Raw genomic sequence first — 22,880 nt, forward strand, 5'->3', positions numbered from 1 at the left:
ACAGAATGCTGGGAACGAGTTTTTATTTCTAATCTATCCTTTGATAGATCTGTCAGAAATATATGGTGTGTGTAAACATTTTTTTATTCAGTTTCAATCAAGAGCTAATTTTTTCTCCAAGGTTCTTTACCACGGTTATGATCAGTCTTAGGTGTCTGCGAACTAAACTGTTAAGGGGTATGGCAGTTATGTTAAACCCTCCCTAGTCGGTTTCTAAGCGGCATCGTACCGGAACGCTAAACGCTGGGCGGCATCTTGGTCCAATTGTCGGTATTGGGGTAATTAGACCAAAACATAGAAAATTCAAAAATTATAAATTCTTAAACCGAACCCGGTACCTCCCACTAATAAGACGACACAACTGCGCAGTCAAAAAAGATGGTTAAAAATATAATTTTTCTAATATTTTCTACCGCATATTTGCCTACCTAGTACCTACTCTAAGAAAATCTACATCAAACTAATGAGTTGTGAAAAGCGTGCAATGGTAGCCTAGCATAGTTGCATTGATTGTAAGCTTGACCAATCATAATATTATGAGCTACGTAGAACGTAGGTGCAAGTTTACTTCGGAGAACAGTTTAATTCCAATAATTATTGTTGTAGGTACGTACCTATAACTAATAGGTACTTATTGCAGCGTAAATAAAAGTAGTTTCTCTATCAGCTTCTTAAGAAACGTTTGTCTGTGATCTTGTGTGTGAGAGAACCTATATACCTGGCTAATAAATATTGTTATAAGTTCTTTAGAAAGATACGTTGGTAAGTACCCAAAGTAAGTTTAACTTTCAGTTTAATAGTTACGTTCGGAAAGATAAGCTGCAACTTAATAATTAAAACATGTTACAATTTAATTTCATACATTCGTACTTTTAATGCTTTTATAACCGATAATAGCGATGACAATAATTAAATGTTTGTCTTATCGGAATTTTATAGGTAATGCGCAAAAACATCAATAACTCGAGAGATCGTAAGGAGAATGCATTGTTTCTATTAAAACTATAAATTAAGCTCTATAATTTAATGGATTTAAAAGCAATAAGTTTATGTTTATATATAACACGTAAATAACTCATCGGGTTAGTCTTCCGCTGCTCGACTAGCTAACTATTCCGGATGATTGAGGACTTAATTACCATTTATTGGTGTGGACGTTCGGCACATTAAGGCAGTGCTACAGACACGCAGTACGTTCCAGGCGAGAGTCCGGAATCAATCACACTCAAACATCCTCTCTTCCATTGAGGTCATGTGAAGATCTCGGAAGTACAGTGGGTCTGTGAAAAACCTCCTTATACCGTACATATACCCATTTGAAATACTGGTGTATGTGCAATTAGAACCATGAGTGGAACAAAATATTTATGGAATTGCTGTTTATACAAGGTAAGTAAATTAACTAAATTTTTACCGTATATTTCGCTTATATTCAGAGAGCCTATCTAAGTTTTTATTACTTACAAATTAACCGACAGACGTTTTCCAGTCCAAAATAAGCCTATCCATCCTTTTAATGGTAAATTAATACAAAATCTCATCAGAAAGCTCATGAGGTGTGTCCCTTTAAAATGGTACGCTTACCAGCGAATCATCATCCGAATACTATCACATAATTTAAATTCCAAAAAAAAATCGACTGAGATGCTCAAGTTTGATTTACATAAAATTATATGATTGAATTTGAATAACTATGTACAAAAGTGCCTTAATGTAAAGGTGGAGAATGTGGCAAATTTCACCACAGCGAACTGTTTATTTTTTTATTCTAAGTTGCATTTGACAGTTTTAATTTCTGATATATAATTTTCCCATACAAATTTACGGCTCGTTATTATGAAAGTGGTTTTTTATTCCCCCTCTTCGCGGGATGACAACAGTCTAAACTAACCTAATTTCTTTTAATGTCTGAAATGTAATAAATCCGCATATGTGTGACTCAAAATAGTAAATCTTTAAAAATAATAATTTTATGTTATCAGTGGTGTCCCGTTAACACGTACGAAGCGCTTTCCTACCTTGTTTCTAGTAAGATCTGGAATGCCCTTCTGGCTTCCGTCCCGATAAGTGGATTATGTGGGATCCTTCAAATGAAAAGTGAATCCAAATGAAAATTTACTAGGCAAGCACACTCGATATTACGCTGTATCTTCACGTCTAAATCTATATTATACAAAAAAACATGGAATTCACAACAATGTGTAAGGTGCATTCTCATAATATCTGATCTGGTAAGTGACATGTTCAAAGGCAACTTAGCAATGTCGAAATTATACCGTATCGACGATTTGAAAATGGTAGAGCTAGAATTAAAATAACCATCATTTTCATTAGAAGCAGCCTAGTATTGCTGCCTGCCTACACACACGCTATACATACAAAAACAACTCGCGCACCGAACGATCCTTGCCTTGCAAAGGAAACTTATAGAAAATTATTAGGTTTTGAATAATAATAAATTATTTACTACTATAAAATCATAGAACTTGAAAAACTATGTTCTGTAAAATAATTTTTCAGTTGTATAAAATATATATATAATAATTTTATTTCAGTTTTGAAATATTGGAATAATAATCCTGATTATTATAATATCAATTTGACGGCCGATTGGCGCAGTTTGCAGCAACCCTGCTTTCTGAGCCCAGGGCCGTAGGTTCGATTCCCACAACCGGAAAATGTTTGTGTGATGAGCATGAATGTTTGTCAGTGTCTTGTTTATGTGTATTTGTGTATATTATTCATAAAAATATTCATCAGTCGTCTTAGTACCCATAACACAAGCTACGCTTACTATGGGGCTAGATGGCGGGGTGTGTATTGTCGTAGTATATTTATTTATTATTATTTATTAATATCTCGGTTTCTTAATCACATACGGATAAAAAATTGATACAAAGGATATACTTTCGCGTCAGAAAATTAAAATTAAGTATACACAATTTTTAAATATATCAGACAACTGGAAAATGGCCTAAACTTCTTCCGAATCTCACAGGAACCGTTTATTTTCCCATCCTTCCCTATGTCAGTTTACAGTATTAATATACGAGTAGGTGTGAAAATTATATAATTATATTTTAAATCCCGCGGAAATGGTTTCGGCCTTAGATTATTGAGATATCAATTCAGTAGTCATAATAGGTTTAGAATTGATATGCCGAGATACTAAATAAATTCAGGATATCTATTAGAGGTGTACTAGAGCCTATCAATAATAAGAAGCAGGGTAACTAAAGTACGGAGAAAAATTGGTAAGTATTTTTGTCCACATTTTCAAGGTAAGCTGCTCCACTACTTGATGTCGAATCAATTTTTTTATAATATCTAAAGTTTGCCAAGCTATAAATGGTATATAGCTGATAGATATAAATAAATTTAAATATTACGCACATAGAAAGTAATTTTTTTTTTAATTCTAAATATTTTTGAAGTTATATCCACTTCTTCGTTGGGGAAATATGATGATAGTAAATTCTTATGATGCGCGCGAACATCTTCACAAAAAACCGACATCCTATAGTCAACATTTTGGTTTTTCAAAAATATGATTTTTTTCAGTTCTTTCTTCCTTCACCCACTGGGCTATCACCGTTTCACCCTCTGTTCTAAAAATTATGGGCCTTCAATGCATCTGTTTTTTACAATATTTCTATAAATTACTCGACCAAAAACAATCCGAAATACTTCGGTAGGTGATCCTTAGATTGATACATTGTGAATCCACTAAGACCAACTGAAAAGACGGGTTATTTAAAAGTTATATTTTCGGCCATATTCATTTATTTATTTTGCTTCCATCTTATTAGTCCAGCAGGGCCACGTAAGCTAACTAGTTGGAATTACATTATTAATATGTATACATTAATAGCAGACAAAAAAAATACACTAAATATTATACTTACTATAGTGTACTGTAGTGGTACTCTGCGAACATTAGAATTATGAAATTATTTAAATGTTATAAAACAACATAACTGTATATTATGGCGATGGTAGGTTTCAGCGCAAATTTCTAATTGTAAAATAATTAGCAAATACAACAACGAAAACTACAATTATTCATATTATTACGACGTACGTTATTGATTTTTCTAAAAACAGAAATAAGTAGGTACTTCTATTTATTTACCTAGAGGTAAAGAAATGAAGTAATATTTACACTTAAATATCATCTCATAAATATATCTTTTGTAAAAGAACCACTGAATTGCCGTGAATAAAAAATATATACTACGACAAAAGTAGGAACAAGCCCAGTTAAATTATAATTCATCAGTAACTTATTGATGTTATTATTTTAAACACATAAATTACTATAACCACGAAGAAACAATCGGTAGGTTTAAAGAAAAGAGAAGTCACGTTACAGTAGTTACTTCGATGGGTCGACTTAATTGTTTGGAATGTTCGTTAGCTATACGCTGGGCGTATATTGCTCCCATGCAGTCCCCATGTTGAGTCGTCTTTTAACAGGAATTAAAATGTGGTTAGTACCGGACTCAACCGCCTTAGGGAAGTTGTAGAGAGAATGAAACCGGTTTTTTCTGCTCGTTGTCCAGTTTCGTTATCACCAAGACTAAAACAACGAGCAACCTCAATGACTTACTAGCTGAAACGCAATACTCATTAGATACACTTTTCCGTTAATAGTCTTCTTAAAACCCACTAATCCACACAACAGGAAAAAAGCAAAACTTTTGTCCAACTTTAAGTAAAGTGTCAGGTTGAGTCTATTTGTCCTCACCTGTCCCGTATACCGTACATATAGATAGAACAATGTTAATGTTTTTCAACAGCTTAATTGCCAGTTGATTCATCAATTCGTTTAATTCCATCACCGTAATTGAAATTGCTTTGAGCCAGTCAGTGTTAATTATTTTGCTCAATGAGCAACACCCACTGACCAATTATGCCTTAGTAGGTACGATTATCTATTTAATGCCAATGCAATTAGTCCTGACTGCTTCCAAATATACCTACTTCCTATATGTAGTAGATCTAGATTAAGATAAAATTTGTTCTATGAAAAATATGAAAATTAATAAAAAAATGTATTTGCAGATTATTTTTATTTATTGGAGTATGAATTTATTATGCCCGATACGGGCTTTACCGAATAAACCGAATACAACTGAATCAAATGTGCTAGAAACACAAAATGGCACGAATATCGAGCTATTTCACTGGGAGGATTACAGTGTACTTGCAGCAATGCTTTTTATATCGTGCGCCATAGGAGTATTTTATGGTTATTTTGGAGAGAAACAGATGACCGGCGACGACTTCCTTTTAGGTGGTTCCTCTATGGGAACTTTTCCAATGGCTTTAAGTTTAGCAGCTAGGTAAGTGTTGTACTTCTTCTATTAATGAAGGTGTTAAAAAACTTCCTTTTAAAGATATAAAAAAAAATTAACTTATATTGTTATTAACATCAGGGAGTATATTCTTGATTACTAAATTTTGGGGCTTTTTTCAGTTTTATAACAGCAATAGAATTACTAGGAAATCCAGCGGAGATGTATATGGCCGGTGGCCAGTTTTGGATGATTTGTTTGGCATTTGTGCTTGTGGTACCTGTTACGAGTCATCTATACCTGCCAGTATTCATGAGACTACGACTGACTTCATGTTACGAGTATTTGGTAGAGTATTCTTATGAGTTTATAGATACACACTTCTATCGCTACTTACTGGTTCTTTCTCCTAAAATTACACTTGCTAATTGGCGTATAGAAAAAAATACCTAATTTATCTACGAAACTAGGATTAAAAAAAAATATAAAACAAACTTTATTTTAAGGTATAATAATATTTGACGGCCGAATGGCGCAGTAGGCAGCGACCCTGCTTTCTGAGTCCTTGGCCGTGGGTTCGATTCCCACAACTGGAAAATGTTTGTGTGATGAACATGATTGTTTTTCAGTGTCTGGGTGTTTACCTGCATATTAAGTAAGTTTTTGTGTTATATTCATAAAATTATTCAACAGCTATCTTAGTACCCATAACACAAGCTACGCTTACTTTGGGGCTAGATCGCGATGTGTGTATTGTAGTAGTAAAGAAAAAAAAAAATCAGTCAGTGTGTTAGTTTCTATGATTTGAAAACCAAATTAATATACCTGTTGAAACTGTGGGACAAACCTAAAAGGATTTTTATTCAAAGGAAAGGAAACAAATTAGATTTCTTCTAAACCGGTTTATAAATGAAGATAAACAAACATAAATCGATCCGAATTGTAATTATTATACCTGTAACTTATTCCTTGAGTATCTGTTCATGAATTCTAGTTGAGTTAACTATTCGATTCTTAATTATGTGTACGGTGTACCTATCAACATTCTATTATTCGTTAATTTTCAGGAAGTTCGCTTCTGCAAATCAATGCGTGTGTACGCGAGCTCTCTCTACATGATGCAAATGATACTGTATACGGCTGTGGCAGTGTACGCACCAGCGCTCGCTCTATCTGATGGTAACGATTGTTATAATTAATTACTATAATATGTTTTTATTTTGTGAGCTGTGACTTTAATTTTTCATAAGATAATAATTGAAATGGCAAAAGCGTTTCAAAAAAATCAAAATTCAAATAAGTTTTAATTAACATTATTAAGAGGTGATGCTAAAAGCTACATTCGTTATCTTAAAACTAAATCTAGGAATAACTAACTATTTGAATAAATCTATTTATTACAAAAACTTCGTCATATCGTTTTCAATTAAAAATGTAAAAGTGGGTTGTGCTTATACAAGTATTTAGAAAGATGGAAGAAGTAGTAATGTGACTATTTATATGCAATACCGCTGTTATATGGTAAAAATGCTCTAAGATTATCTGTAAAGAAACAAGCAAAAATGTATTATGATGCAACGGTGTACTACGTAAGATGCCTCACACGTAATTAGCTAATAAACATAGTAATTGTTTTTAAAATGGTATTACCATTACCATCATTTTAGTACAGTAAACTTACTTATTTAGCTTACTTTTACAATTTTTTTTCTGCGTTTATTATTGTTAATTGAGAGGTTTTATCAGTTTTACAAACTGGCATGCTGCTATATTTAGCCACAGATCGCAATAAAAAGTATCATACAGGTAGGTTATGCCAGCCACCCAATCTTTTGAAGGTATACTTCTTTTGGCGCGATGGAGAAAAATGATGAGAGTGAATTTTTCCGATGCGCGCGCACACTGACACCTAAATTCTACATCGTAAAGTTAGTTCTAGGTGGCATGGAAATCGATAACTATGTTCAAGTTGTATATTCTAGTATTTTTATATTTAGAACACGTGTTTCGTTACAGTACAGTGTGAATAAATAAATATTATTTTGGTGTTTTTATTAATTCATTTTCATATATGACGGTGATAGTATTTACTAATAATTTATTTTTATATTTATATTTAAATATTATATTATATTATATTAAATAAATAAGTGTTTAGGTATTTTGTTAAACAAATTAGGGAGGCTGGCGTTTTTTTTTTTAAATTCAATCAAAATGCACAATTTCTTAATCAAAGTAATTAACTTAATCAATATCCAATTTTGATCAATGGACTATTGAGTACCTACAAAACGAACTGTATTTATAAGAAACTCACGACGACGTGCCGCCAAGCGTTTTAACGTTCAAGTACGATGCTGCGTAAAAAGTAATACCGAAAAGGGGTATATAAGCTGCCATACCCCTAACTGGTCGGCCCTCTACAATCTTAGATCGCGTCATCATCATAAGGTGAGATTGCCGTCAAGGGCTGACTTGTAGTGGAATATTTTTTTTTCAATAATATCCAATAGGATAATAATCATCCATAACTAATCCTACACAAGTTTTTATCGGGACACTCTACACTGGTCGCTCTACCTACAATGGTGTTTGCTTTCTTTGGGTACGCAACACTGACCAAAAAATAGACCTAATAATAATTCTAAACACGACTAGGGTAGGTGGGGTACACAAATATATTTGGTTACTCAATAATTCTTAATAGAGCTTCAGGGTCGTGCCACATTTTTGCTGATTGTGTAATAATAATTTTAAAGTGTTTATTCGGACTGTTTCGGTACCTTACCGTGATAACTTGACATTCACTTAGTCTTTTATGGCCAAAGTTCATTTAGTACGCAATGCCATGTTAGTGGTCCTGGTGCAAGCAGACCTTTCCTAAGCTTGACCCTTTTTTTGAAGACCCAAGAGAAATCTCTGGAAAACAAGATACTTCCGACCGACTTCTTGGGCGAACTCGTAAGAACGCACCGGGCCCTTGCCCCTTGCAGGACGCCTTTTGGGATCGTCTCGGGGAAAACGGTCCAAGCACTCGTGTGTCTCTCTGTGTAATCGGCCAAACTAGACTCATAGCTGGACCCATTTTTATATAACTAACAAAAGTAAGTACTGTGGGCAATTCGATTTTGAAAGCTTATAAAATTTAAGGAATTTGCGCTCATTAGTAATCCAGATATCTAATTTAATATATGTATAACTTTATCAGGCTATACGGCTGTGTAGGCAGCCTACATTATTAAATTAAAATAATTGTGGCATCTGTAAAAGACAAACGCTCCAAACAAAAATCTCAAATCAATCTACCGAGAATTTTCAACTAAGTATTAAAAATATACCTACATCTAAAATATGTTTTTCGTTTAATCATATTAGGTAACGGCGATATTACAATTATTTTAAATAGGAACATAACTTTTAATATTAAGAAACATAGATAATAATAGTTAAAATGTAAATGAAATGGGTATCTTGCTTTAATGTAACATAAAATAATATTTTATTCTTATTGGAACAGCGTTGGATAATCATGAATGTATGATTTAAATAAAATTGAATGTCAACTCCGAAATTTGCCTATTAGACTATGCCTATATGCCTATAAAAAATATTTCCGTAGGTAATTTAATTATTACTCTCCTATAATTACGTGTCATGTTTACATGAAAAGCTCAATGATTAATAGTATTTTTTATTACGAAACTGGTCCAAATTATAAGGTTGTTTAGTACCTCATAGTCTTTAAACTTATACGTAAGTAACAAATTAGATAAAACGAATGTATTTAGAACCGATAACAAAATATACGTAGAGCTACAAAAATAGGTAGGTAGTGTACGAGTACCTTAACAACTTCGACTGATTTTGTCCACCATGGATGCTAAATAAATGCACGTCATCAAAATTTTCGAAAGAGGTGATATAGAGCATACGAATTTTATTATCATTGCATAATCATTTATGTATTCTAAAGAGCCCATTGTTCTAAAATTGGGTAGTGGTTACGGAGCTATGATGTCACTACATTATTATAATAGGTTACGGTAGGTTATACGTGGATATATATCCTTTATTTATAGTTTGCCCACCTAATTATCATGATACAACAAAAGGACAACTTTCTTGTGACGAGAATCTTAGACCAACTGCAGGAAGTGAATAAGTTAACTTAAAATATAAGTATTATTAGCAGGATTAGGTAGGACTAGGTAGGACTAGGTAGGCATACGCAGTTTATTTCCTTATCGTTCTGTAAAAGAGAAGGCGCAAATAACTGTTATTTTAGAATTCAATTTTACAGAATGTACCCAACAGACTATTTAATATCTTAATATATATAAATCTCCTGTCACGATGTTTGTCCGCGATGGACTCCTAAACTACTTAACCGATTTTAAATTAAATTGGCACACCGTGAGCAGTCTGGTCCAACTTAAGAGATAGGATAGCTTAGGTCTTTAATTATAGTCGCAATTTTATTTTATTGTAAATTATTTGTCTATGATTAATTGACAGTCACAACTCACATGTTATATTTATATATATACTACTATACTCATTTAAGGCTTAGCGATACTGAATACTTAAAATACAAAATCAAACGCAGACGAAGTCGCGGGCAACAGCTAGTATACTATAGAATAGTTATAGATATACAGACTACAATATATATACGTATAGTTGGGTACCGTTTGAAATCAGGACTTATTATTTGGCGATGGTTCTCTTTAAAATACACAGTAAAATTTACAAAAAATGAAATGCTTGTAAGTAATTATTTTACTTTATTTGTTATCTAAATATCGGTAGACTGGTTTCGAAGTTGCCTTGATTGGTCGCCGACAACGCATTCACACTGATGAGTCCTTTTCTTGGTGTGATGTTATGACTGGGGTACCTCAGGCGTGTTATTGGCAGCCCGGGAATGATTTCTATGTTCTATAAAGGTGTTGCTATTCCATTTTGTGCCACCGTTAAAGAACTTGGCATACATCTAGATCAGGAATTATCATGGACAACGCTTGTTATGTTAGAACAACGATTGCGACAATAAGAAGGGTTTTTACTCATGTTTTTCCTAATCCTAAGGTGGCATAGCAGATATCACTACCACAGTAATATATTTTTAGTTACTTAGTTGTACTTAGCGATAAATCCACCTTTTTTGTTCTGCTTCTGATCTAAGACTCCTGGTCTTTATAAAGTTAAAGAACATATCAACAAAGATTTAAGATTCTCCTTTTGTATAAAGATAAGTAAGATAAGTAGCAAAATTAAAATTTGCAGGTAGGTTAACTCACTGCATTATATAGTTAGCACTATGTAGTTAAATAGAAAGTTAAACATGCAATAGTCAAAGGTCAGCACGTTAACTTTGCCATTTTATTATTTTGATGCAATTTGTAAATTAAGTTTCATTATACCAATAGTTTTCTAGCGTGTGATAAAATTATGATTGACCTTCTGTTTACCGCGGTTTTACCCTGTCAACTAAGGGTCATATTTATTGGCAACACGGATACTTCACTCATATACCTACCCCGCCGAATATCCATTATCTCCTAAGCTATGCGATTAAATAACAAATAATAACAAGATCAAATCTATATCTATACTTATAATAAAACTGTAACAAAAAGATTTCTGTACATTTAATATATTTTCAAAATATTGACCGGGGGATGATTTATTCTCGATACTAAGTCCAAAACACATTTTTATTTAATTTTTGTCTTTCTGCCTGTCTGTCTGTCTGTCTGCCTATCTGTCCGGGCATCACGTGACAACTACTTAACGGAATTAAATAAAATTTTGTATAGTGGTAGCTGATATTCCGGGTCAACATATAGGCTACTTTTATCCCGATAAACAATAAGTGTCTTCCGGGAAATAGGACGAATTTTTTTGTCAATTTTACTTCATAGCTCCGTAAAATTTGAACCGATTTTGATAATTCTTTTTTTATTTGAAAGTGTATACTACCAAGCATGTATTTTCTAATTAGAATGAAGATCTGATAAATATTGTTGGAGATAAAGGATTTAACCCTTCACAGATGACAGCAAGTCGCAAGGCATATGGGCCTACGATCGAATGCATGCGTACCATCCTATTAATGCGAACGTTTGTGCGGATGGTTGTTTGGATAGATTGATGAATGTATGAATGGATGTTTGTTACGTTTTAACGCCACGACCAATGAACCGATTTGGCTGAAATTTGGCAGAGACATACAATATAGTCTGGAATAGCTCATAGGCTTCTTTTATCCCAGAAAAGCAAACAGCAACAAACAGGATAGCATCGCTATTTTTTCCGCATTTGTCTTTCAAAATCCGCGCAACGGAGTTTTAGATTGACGTGGTTTTTTAGATAGGTATAGTCAAGGACCTGAAAAGTGACAAAGGTTACTTTTTATCCTGGAAAAATAAGCAGCAGCCATTAGAAATATTTTTTTAAGAAATAAAAACGAATAATGACCGATTTGATGCAAACGAAGTAGGGCGGGTCAACTAGTTTATAATATAATACATCTTTATATAGACATATTTTATATATTTTATAAATTTAGTTGTTGATATTTTATAGCTAAAATATCAACAACTAAATTTTTGCACTAATAATTGTATTTTATTCGTCAAGCATTTGAATATAACCTAGGGCCACAATTATGTACTTAGTACTTACTCCACACTGATTATATAACTTTTTGATGACTTCCAGTTACGGGCTTGAACACATATTTAGCGGTCTCCGTAGTCTACATTGTGTGCATTTTCTACGCTTCGCAAGTAAGAATGAAATAATTTATATAATCACTAAGAAACATTTTATTTTAATAATGAGTATTTTCGCACTCAGGTGCTTATCTAAAGTTTATTAGGTTTAATAAGATCAAGGTATACCTCGTGACAATCTGTGTTGTTTATTTTATAAGTAAATGCTTACTATTGTAGGTCATTTTAGAAATGTGTAGAGACTGTCGCAATTGTTTTGATCGGCTGAGTTTGGGACTTGTGGTATTTTAGTAACCTTTTAATAAACCGACAACGAAAACGAGTTAAAACAGGTGAAAAGGTACAAGTGTTCGGGAAAAGAACGTGTTGGTGTCGTCGGTGTTGCGGACCTTACTCAATAGTGAAATAGTTCATATAGAATAACATTACCGCAGTTCCGACAGGAGACTTTTTCTCCACGGAGAAAGATAAATATCTTCTCCCAGTTTTAACCACTTTACGAACATGGGCGCACGTGTATAAACGTGTAGGTAATATCAAACGGGGCTAAACTTAACCTTATCACTATTGCCGTGCTTTAGCAGGTTGACGAGGATATTTTATCCTTTACCGTTTGATAAACTTTTGGTCTCCATGCCAGCCGTTGGCTCTCAGACATGAGCACAAGTTCAAGATATGTAACTCCAGGCTACAATTGAATTCCTAAGAACCCTGCCACGAGACTGGTTTTACGTAATGTTAACCTTGATATGTTAAAAAAGTGAGGCTACGCTTCAGTAAATCGGTTCTTAAAAACTGATAACTGAGCGAAATCGAATAAGAAGAAATTTCTCTATTTAACCCGTTTATTAAACTAATGATTGCTATTAAAAAAAGTGAACAGTCGCTTCGGTAAATCGGTTCTTAAAAACTGATAACTGAGCGAAATCAAATAAGAAGCGGTTTCTTTATTAAACCGGTTCATTAACCTAATGATTTCTATACCTTCCAGGCGATTACTGATCAAATTCGAAACTGGTTAAATATTTTATTTTATTTTACCAGTTAATAACCCGTAAAAATTTCAAATGTCCCGCTATATATATTTAGTAGTTAGTGGAGCTTCTTGTGTCAGAGCTCATCCGGGGAAGTACTTCCACCATGTTCATTACTGTGTTACGGTCTGAAAGGCGTGGTTGTCGATGTAATTACATACAGGCACATGAGGGTTAACATTTAACACTTACGCCTTAGGTTGACGGACACATGGTGACAATGTTTATAGGCGATGGTTTTCCGTTTGGTTCGTCAAACATAACTTCAAAAAAATTTGCGGAACTACTCGTGACTAACTTTAATCCGGACAATTAAGATCGCGCATTCATTCTGTTTGTACTAATTCATTATGTGTGTGTTATTTAGGACCAAACGTTTAGTTTTTGAACATTTTTCAGGGCGGCATGAAGGCAGTGATTATGACGGATTCATTTCAATCTGTGGTACTGCTCGGTTCACTCGCTGCAGTTCTAGCGCTGGGCGCTGAAAAAGTTGGCGGTTTGGACTCTGTTTGGGATTATGCAAGACGCACCGAAAGGCTACATTTCTTTGAGTAATTATTAGTCGTCATCATTAACTGCAGCCTATTAAAGTCCCAGTGCAGGGCACAGGCACCTCTCTCATTGAGATAAGGTTTTAGAACTGACCCACTACGTTGCTTCAATGCGGGTTGGTGGGCTTTAACGACGTTGATAATAAATAATAATAACCGGGACCGATGGCTTAACGTGCTTAATATTTTTTAAACTTATAAATAAGTAGGTACTCATTTTTTGTTTTACTTGTGAGAGAATTTAACATTGAGACCCCGCGTCGTTTTGAACTAAACAACTCGGGAAAGTCGTCCTTTTATACCCTCGTTTAACAATCTACTTTTAGTACTCCGCCAGATTACTAAAAAAATTATAAAGTAGGTACCATAGCAAGCAGACAGTGGAAAGAATAAAATGAGAAATGCACTAACGACTTGCATTCTATGTCATTACACCATCGCCGGCGCTCGGCGTTGTCGTGAAACAATGCTAGTGGGAAAATCGTCCGTGATGGACGGCTTGCCCTATCACCTTAATAGTCATGTCGCTTTACACACGCGATCATATCTTGTTCTGGCTAATATTATGACTTATAATAGTGTATCTAAGACATAGGTAATTTGCCTGTGATAATTTTATTAATGAACCCAATTGACGGCTGACTGGCGCAGTGGGCAGCGACCCTGCTTTCTGAGTCCAAGGCCGTGGGTTCGATTCCCACAACTGGAAAATGTTTGTGTGATGAACATAAGTGTTTTCCAATGTCTGGGTGTTTATCTGTATATTATAAGTATTTATTCATAAAAATATTCATCAGTCATCTTTAGTACCCATAACACAAGCTACGCTTACTTTGGGGCTAGATGGCGTTGTGTGTATTGTCATAGTATAAAAAAAAAATATTGCCACGCAAGCAATAAATCGAAGGATTTATTACGGACCAGAAGAAGCTGATCTAGAAGCATACAATCAAGAAGTGCCTGTATGCCTTAAGTAATCAATTTTTATTTTTTGATGTTCAGTATATAAAATTGCCATCAATAAAGAACTCATATTTGTTTATACTTAATTAAAAAAAATGCACGTTATTCTTAAACAACTTTGCCATCCAATGTACCTACTTACTAAATGCAATTTTATAATCCATAACGACCAAAAAACCAATTTATAACAATGTTTGATTTTACAGCATGAATCCGGACCCAACAGTGCGGCATTCGTTTTGGTCAGTAGTAGTAGGTGGAACAATTTACTGGATCAGCATGTTCTGCGCCAACCAGGCGTCTGTGCAAAAGTATCTCTCCGTAGAACGCGTGTCACAGGCCCGGATTGCGCTGTGGGTGTCCGCTATAGGGCTTGTATCAGTATATTCAGTGAATTTCGCCACTGGAGCTCTTCTCACCGCGCATTACGCTGGATGTGATCCAATACAGGTACGAAACCATTGATTTCTGCATGTTCTGTGATAACGAAGCGTCTGTACTAAAATATCTCTTCGTAGAATGCATATCACAGGCGCGTATTGCACTGTGGGTGTCCTCTATAGCGCTTGTATGAGTGTATTCAATGAATGTCGCCGCTGCAGCTCTTTTCGCCGCACATTACGCAGGATGTGTGTAATATAGGTACGGAACCAATGATATCCGCATTTCCTATGATGTTCTATAACGAAGGGTCTGTTCATATCTCTCTGTAGAACGCGTATCTTAGGTCCGTATAGAGCTGTAGGTATCCGCTATAGGAATTGGTATCAGTATATTCAGTAAATTTCACCTCAGCAGGCACTGCATAGCACTGTCAGGAGACAAAAATTATATCCCACGACTATATCACCTGACCCCATAGGGATATAATTAACGTGTCCACCTGCTAAAGCACGGGAACAGGGAATAGGTCCGTTTATCGTGTGCTTAATATTTATTAGGTATTATTAACGTATTTTTTTTACTTTTTTTTTAACTATTTACACTTAGATAGTTTGAATAATTGGAAACACACTGTACGCAAGTACGTAGCGGATGCCTAAGTTACTAATGTATCTACCTTGCTAAAAACTTGTATTTCATAGGTAAGTAGGTACCTAATGCTTGCATATTTATAGATATTTAATTCAATCATAGCGCTCGTAAATTTAACGATTATTTATTCATTATTACCTAGGTAGGTTACTTAGGTATCTAATTACATAGACGCCCTATGATCCTACATGTTTATTTGTGTTTATACAGTTTACCAGATCAGGCTCTTCTGGTTTCATAGAAAACTTAAAAAAAAAAATCCATGGGACACCGTCCGCACTGGTTAGGTTTAAAGTATGACACGTTTACGTCTCGAAAAGGTGGTAGCCTAGTGGTTAGGGCTACAGCCTTTCGGGAAACCGAGGTCTAGCGCTGGCACGCACCTCTAACTTTTCCTAGAAATGCACGTTTTAAATTTAACGCAACTAAAACATACTTTAACTTTAACGGGGAAGGAAGGAAGTAGGTGAGGATGGGGTGATTACCATCTCGCTTAGCAATCTGCTATTAATTATTAAAAATATATAATGATTATTATTTACCTCAGGCCGGCGTTATAAACGCTTCAGATCGTCTTCTTCCTCTATATGTCGTCGGACAGCTCGGTGAATATCGTGGAGTTCCTGGGTTTTTTGTTGCCGGCATATTCGCGGCTAGCCTTGGGTAAGAAAACAAGTTTTCCAAACTTACTTCACTTTATTCACAGCACTTGTTTATTTTTACATTAATATTTAAAAAATCTGTAGCAAAAAACATTTCTGAAACTTAACGGAATATACCGAATCAAAAGAGCTCCGCTCAGAAACTAATTCAAAGTTTACTTGATTCCATATTTAGGACCTAACTAGATATGACCAGCCTTCATACCGGATTCAATTTAAGCAAGACGATCTGGAATTGGGAAGTCTATAGGTAGTATAGTAGTAGGTATGACTACTATCAATACAGTTTCTATAACTGATTTCGGCAATTGTTATCAATCACCAGAGAGATTTCCAACAATGCGGGAGACATTATAGTGCACAAGTGTGTGCGCAAACACAGGTGCACAATCTCTTAGACTTCTTTGACGCTCATATTCCGATAGGACATCAGCTCCGACACTACCGGAAATAGATCAGGCGCAGTTTATCGTGCTCTCCGAGGCACGGGGGAGAACGGCCGCCAATATCCTAACTCCGGGATGGTACTAAGAATGTCTTGCTAGAAAAACCCAATACATTATTATATTTACCCGACCCGGGGATCAAATCCAAGGCCTCTTGATCTGCAGTCAAAAATGCTCACCTCTAGACCAACGAGGCAGCTATTTACATACCTACCTACTATAAATACTTCGTATATAGACACTTTTGCAAAGCAGGTAGGACTTACTTACTTTATTAATTTACAGAACCGTGGCGTCGGCGTTAAATTCTTTAGCAGCTGTTGCATGTCAAGATTTAGCAACAGGGCTTCTCGGTATAACATTGCCAGAAGAAAAAGGCGCAGCTGTGAGTTTTTATTTCTCTTACTTAAGTTATACATTAGTTAGGGTAAACCTAACTAATGCAATGTTAAACTAATCACCGTTTAATTACCTCATCTGTTGTCTCTATATCAAACTCCCTTACTCCCTGACGGGCCTATGACGAGAGCGCTGAGATGCAAGTGCACCAACGTGGCAATTCGGGAATTATAGTTTTAGAATTTTCCCTGGTCTGATCTGATGGGAGGTTTCAACCGTAAATAGTTGCCATCCTACCAACAAAGACGTGACGCCAAGCGCCCCGGTACGATGCCCCGTAGAAATCGATAATCACCTTATAGTACATAATGATGCCATCTGAGATGGTAATAGGCTAACCCGTTATCATATATAAACCCCACCCAAATCGGTTACGCGACATCGTACTGGAACGCTGTGCCCCTGCCGGGAGTGGTCGTCGTCGCAGTACCAAGGAGATCGTCGTTAACCCTAAAAAATCTTTTTCCAAATTTTTTTAGGGCCCAATGCATCAGCTTTTTGATTTTCAGATTGCAAAATGGGTGTGTCTAGGCTGCGGGGCACTATCGTTCGCACTTGTATTTGCGGTGGAGAAACTTGGACCAGTTCTACAACTCGCGCTATCTTTCAACGGGATGATTGGTGGCGTATCACTAGGACTTTTTAGTCTCGGAATGCTTTTCCCCTGGGCTAACGCTAAGGTACTACTCCTCCACAATTGATACTTATTTGATATATATGAATTGATATAGACGGCCAATCCAAAATTCATGCATATAGGTATCTACCTAAAGATCTCAGAGTTTCTAAATTCTAAGATCTAATTCATTAATAAGATTCTAATTCATTTCCATATAAAAAAAATCAAAACATTCTAACTATTTACTTATGACTACCCTATTGAAGATAAAAGACCGAAACTCGCATAGTGCCTACGCTACGCGATGCGTAGCTAATAAGTATAGTGTGAATATATAAGAATCACATGATTTTATTTTTTTATTTGATGTTAGGGGTGTATCTGTTTTCTTTCATTAAAAACTATAGCAGTGGTTTACTCTTAGGTTTCGCTTTCACATATAAGTCTCAGAGACAGTATATAATGTTCTTACCTCAAAAGAATATAAAGTAATAATTCAGTTTTCGTTGTATAGGTACCCACTAAGTACCTACTTATACGACTTTGATTAAAGTTTAACCTTTTAGGGCCCCGATTTCTGACGTCATCCGGACGTGGATCCTTACCACGGTCACGGGGGCGTTCGGACTAAACAATGATTAGTCCAAAAGTCCACCAACAGTCAGATTAACGTCGAACCGAGCCGAGGTCCGAGTCCTCGCAGGAGGCACCCTCGGGTCGACGTCTCCCATACTCCCCCCGATGTCGTCGAGCCCTGGGGCTCTTCTCATGGCGAGCTTTCGCGCTCGCCCCACTCCCCCGGTGACGCCGTAGCAACCCCTTAGGTAGTTATCGGCAAGTGTCCTTCCGAAAAAGCAAGCAAAAAAATCCATTTCGTTCAATAACTGCACTAGATGAAGAAATTTAATTGAATCGAGTAAAGCGGACAGTTGTCAAGAATATTAACCATTTGCTGTGTAGAACTACCTAAAGTTGGTTCGCGGATAAATTTACCGCACTATACATATATTATCTTTCAACCTCATTTAGCAGCACTCAGCACCTTATATAAATTATCATAATACCGATGGACTTAATGCGGTTGAAACATTTCAGGGAGCTATCGCAGGCGGCGTGTTAGGTTTGGTCATCGTGGTGGTAGCGGGCGGTGGAGCTCAGTTCGCCCAAGTACCTCTGCCGCGTTTGCCAACCTCTATCGACTCATGTCCTGCATCTTTAAATATTACATCGCATTTAAGTATGGACCCAACGTAAGCAGTTTTTTCTATCATAGCAATTCTAATTTACCAACCTTGCCTTGGCTACTAGGACGAAACAGCGCATCGAAAAGGAAATTGAAATGTCAACTGACAATAAACTTCTTATAATCATGTCTCACCCATCACATTCTTAACAATTAACCAAATGGTTTTGACACAAACTTCGTACAATCAAAATTCGTAAAGTTATGCACCTACCGAAAGCTCCAAAAACTGTTAGGTACCCTGAACTTCAACAAACAGTCGTCTCGATGCTCTTCCTTGCTACATAGATCACAAAATAACATATCACCATCTCAAATGTTCTTTAACTCATCACAACATTAGGACAGCTGCACAAGAAGGTGCTGCACCCACGCATACGTTTTTTAAGCCATCCTAAGCCTTTTAGGCAGGTATAAGTAACACATAACGTAGTAAACGTTAAGACGACTAGTAGATTTAAAAGATAGACGAGATTTTGGCAGCATTCGGAGCTAGCTCTATTTAGATATAAATTGGTACACCTATATAATCTGTACATGATTTGCTGCTTACGTTATGGGCAACAGTATTTATATCTACATAGGTACATAATACATCAATTAATTTACTAATAGCTATCACATTACTCGTTGATTAGTTACGTCCGTCGTTCCATCGAAGGCGTCTGGACAAACAAATCGGGCTGTAGGTAAGTACGAGGCAAAGAAAGGACTCTCACTCGCCTCAGTAGAAGGTTAGGGTAGGATTCTATATCTCTGTTATATCTGTTATCCGATGTCTGCATTTACCACGGGATAAAGGGTGTCAACAGCGACGGACTTGCTCCGAGGGCCAGTGAATTTTAAGTCCAAGGCCAATGGTGGCCGCCCTACCGGGCCCTTTAAAATTAAAATTCACCTTCACTTCACTTCATTCACCAAGAACATAATTTTTAGACTTACACCCTTTATAGTGGGTCGTACCTATTTACTTCCTAAATCATTTTCTAGCATTTTATGTAAGGCATAAAATATAAAGTGTTACATATTAAAAAAGTAATGTGTAATGTATTGTTAATACATTTTGATAAAAACTTACATGGTCTGTGTCCAAGGGCAGACAAGACTGCAAATCCAATACTGGGCGTCTCGCAACTAGTATCTCTTCTGTAAACCGTGGGTTGTTCTTTAAATTAACTCGTCTTGTTCAACAGACAAAACCACGACCAAGCTGTGTTTTGGTTGTTCCGAGTGTCTTACCTGTGGTACTCGAGTCTAGGGTGCCTCGCCACGCTGCTCATCGGGCTGGTTGTCTCACTCATCACCGGCATCACCAACCCAGCCGATGTTCCTATCGACCTTATTTCACCGCCTGTCGTTAGCTTCCTCAACTCATTGCCAATAAAAGTTAAGGTAAAGTTATATAGTAATTTAATTTATATACAACTGGAAAATGTTTGTGTGATGAACATAAATGTTTTTCAGTGTCTGGGAGTTTTTTATCTATTATAAGTATTTATGTTTATTATTCTTAAAAATATTCACCAGTTATCTTACCAAGTACCCATAACACAAGATACGCTTACTGCTTATGTGTGTATAGTCATAATGTAATTATTATATATTAATTTATTTATATACATTAGAGCTAACCTGAACTGCGACCTCGAACCTGCCCCGTGTCATACTTGGTATATTTCCACACGACGCGACGCTTCCACGTTACTATCATTGCGATTTAAAATTCGGGCGGTATAAAAAATGTGGTTTAACACAGTGACATTCCAACTAAGTAGACATACTCTACGCAGTGCATTTGGGATAAATTTTGTGCGAATATTTTCTGCAGTAGTGATACGATGCCGCAACCGCCAAAAAAATTACAGAAATCAGAAGATTTTGTGAAATCCCGTGAGGGAAATTTATATTGCGAAAAAGAAAAAAATGCGCGGTTTTTAGAAAGAAGAAGTAAAGAATAAGATCTTCTTAGTACACCTTGTATTTTTTAACACACTTCCAAGGCCTGAATTCCATAGGAACGCGTTTTAAGGTTCCGAAACGATTCAAAACTTTTTAGTGGAAAACGAAGCCCCAATAAAAATGTTAAGGGACCACATGTCTTGCTTTTTTTTGGTAGTACCAAGTTAAAAGTAGCATTGAATTCCTAACTTCAATCCGTCTTTTATACTAAAAGTCCCACCAGCACCACGGTGCAATGCGGTCTGAACCTAAATAAAGAAAAAAATCTTCCCAATTTCAATATTGAAATTTTGCACAAGGCAGGTATTTTATCCACTCAATATAATATATTATGGTATTCAATGACAGGTATATTTTGTAAACAACTGGTAAAGGTAGGCACTAATCAAACATCTTAGGGTAAAATTAGTACCAAGTCATCATCATCATATCAACTTATTACCGGCCCACTACTGGGCACGGGTCTCCTCCCACAATGAGAAGGGTTTAGGCCGTGGTCCACCAAGCTGGCCCAGTGCTGATAAGCGAACTTCACACACCTTTGAGAACAGTATGTATAATAATCAGGCAACACAGTTTCCGTCAGGTCACCATTAAAGCAATATAATGATTTGATATTTTGAGCGCTTAAGATGCACATAACTTAGGAAAGTTAGAGGTGCGTTCTGACATTTTAACTCGGTCCTCCGAAAGGGCTGAAGTTCTAACCACTAGGCTATCACCGCTTATATTATATTCCTAGTAGGAAGTCAAAATAAAATTAGCTGTAAATTTACAAAATAAAAGTTGCTCTTGTATTGATAAAACAATTTTTATAATAATTATTCTATGGTTATCTAGAAAGCGTTGAGAGTTCCAACGAGACTAGGCTCCGAACGGCGAAGGAGTTCAAGCGTCCGACCACCGAGTATGGCTGACGACAAAGACACTAGGCGCAGAAGGCGACTCTCCGAGCTGGCGGGCGGCGTATTCTACAGCGACGGATCCGTGCTCACCCGCGGCCACGACAACCTTGCACTAGGCCTCGACTCTGAGAAACCGCCTCCGCAAGACTCCAAGCGTACAAGTTTCAAAATCGATCCCCAGCTGAACCCGAACACTCCTCAAACTTCTTCGTGTTGACTGCAGCAGTGGATCTTTATTAAGTAGATTTTAGTATTCGGGAAAAAGCGTATGAATGCTTCCAGACCAAGTACTACTAGTAATGAGGCTTGGAAACCGGAAGAACTTTACCCTGGTTCCACAATAATTTAGAGTAAGGTTTCGGTTACTTTTACTTAATTAGTTAAATAGAAACCGTTATATTCGATTTCCATCGATTTACAAATATTAACCGGTCCACAGAAGTGTCTTAACACACCTTAAATGCTGAATTGAATTAACGACGGATAAATGTTATTTTCCTAGCAGCATAGTTTGTCACAGAAAGACCGTAGGTACTCGTAAGTAAAGTGACAGATGATTTATGAACTTTCGTTTAATAATTATAATTTATGACTTAAGTAATTGTGTTAATTTTAATATTCTTGTATTACCTTACTATGGTGGCGTCGTTACCCGTATGTAGTAAGGCATCCTTGAAGTGCCTTGTAAATTAGTGTCCATCGTACCGTTCCCATAAGCAAATCAGGTTTTCCTGGCGATACAAGTCACAGGAAACATCACATAGGCTTAGCACCATATCGCCCGGTTAGCTCCAATCTTGAAATTTTGCATAAGGTACTTAAGTATGTATTGCAATTTTTGACGGCCGATTGGCGCAGTGGACAGCGACCCTGCTCTCCGAGTCAAAGGCCGTGGGTTCGATTCCCACAACTGGAAAATATTTGTGTGATGAGCATGAATGTTTTCCAGTGTCTGGGTGTTTATATGTATTTTATAAGTATTTGTGTATATTATTCATAAAAATATTCATTAGTCATCTTAGTACCC

The 22,880-nt window shown here is 36.1% G+C and overlaps 1 protein-coding gene across 2 annotated transcripts; it reads left to right on the forward strand.

Moving 5' to 3' along the window:
* Positions 1 to 615: 615 nt before the first annotated feature.
* Positions 616 to 22,681, forward strand: LOC120624674 (sodium-coupled monocarboxylate transporter 1). 2 transcript variants are annotated; one of them, XM_039891345.1, is made up of 14 exons: positions 616 to 762; positions 940 to 1,389; positions 5,065 to 5,345; positions 5,480 to 5,645; positions 6,365 to 6,476; positions 12,021 to 12,088; positions 13,468 to 13,622; positions 14,792 to 15,035; positions 16,168 to 16,283; positions 17,014 to 17,113; positions 17,637 to 17,807; positions 18,842 to 18,996; positions 20,183 to 20,381; positions 21,789 to 22,681. In XM_039891345.1, the coding sequence occupies exons 2-14, from the start codon at positions 1,348 to 1,350 to the stop codon at positions 22,068 to 22,070; spliced, it is 2,091 nt and encodes a 696-aa protein (XP_039747279.1). In that variant the 5' UTR covers positions 616 to 762; positions 940 to 1,347; the 3' UTR covers positions 22,071 to 22,681. The 2 variants fall into 2 exon arrangements, with proteins under 2 accessions (XP_039747279.1, XP_039747281.1); XM_039891347.1 differs by having other exon boundaries at positions 1,202 to 1,389.
* Positions 22,682 to 22,880: the final 199 nt, after the last annotated feature.

Source organism: Pararge aegeria, chromosome 6 (genome assembly GCF_905163445.1).
Source record: "Pararge aegeria chromosome 6, ilParAegt1.1, whole genome shotgun sequence".
Taxonomy (NCBI): Eukaryota; Metazoa; Arthropoda; class Insecta; order Lepidoptera; family Nymphalidae; genus Pararge; species Pararge aegeria.

Bases quoted from the DNA above. Each gene is read 5' to 3' on its own strand.
- LOC120624674 (XM_039891345.1), top strand. From the start codon at position 1,348: ATGAGTGGAACAAAATATTTATGGAATTGCTGTTTATACAAG. The intron at 13,623-14,791 runs GTAATTATTAGT...TTGATTTTACAG, and splicing joins GAAAGGCTACATTTCTTTGA to CATGAATCCGGACCCAACAG. The intron at 16,284-17,013 runs GTAAGAAAACAA...ATTAATTTACAG, and splicing joins ATATTCGCGGCTAGCCTTGG to AACCGTGGCGTCGGCGTTAA.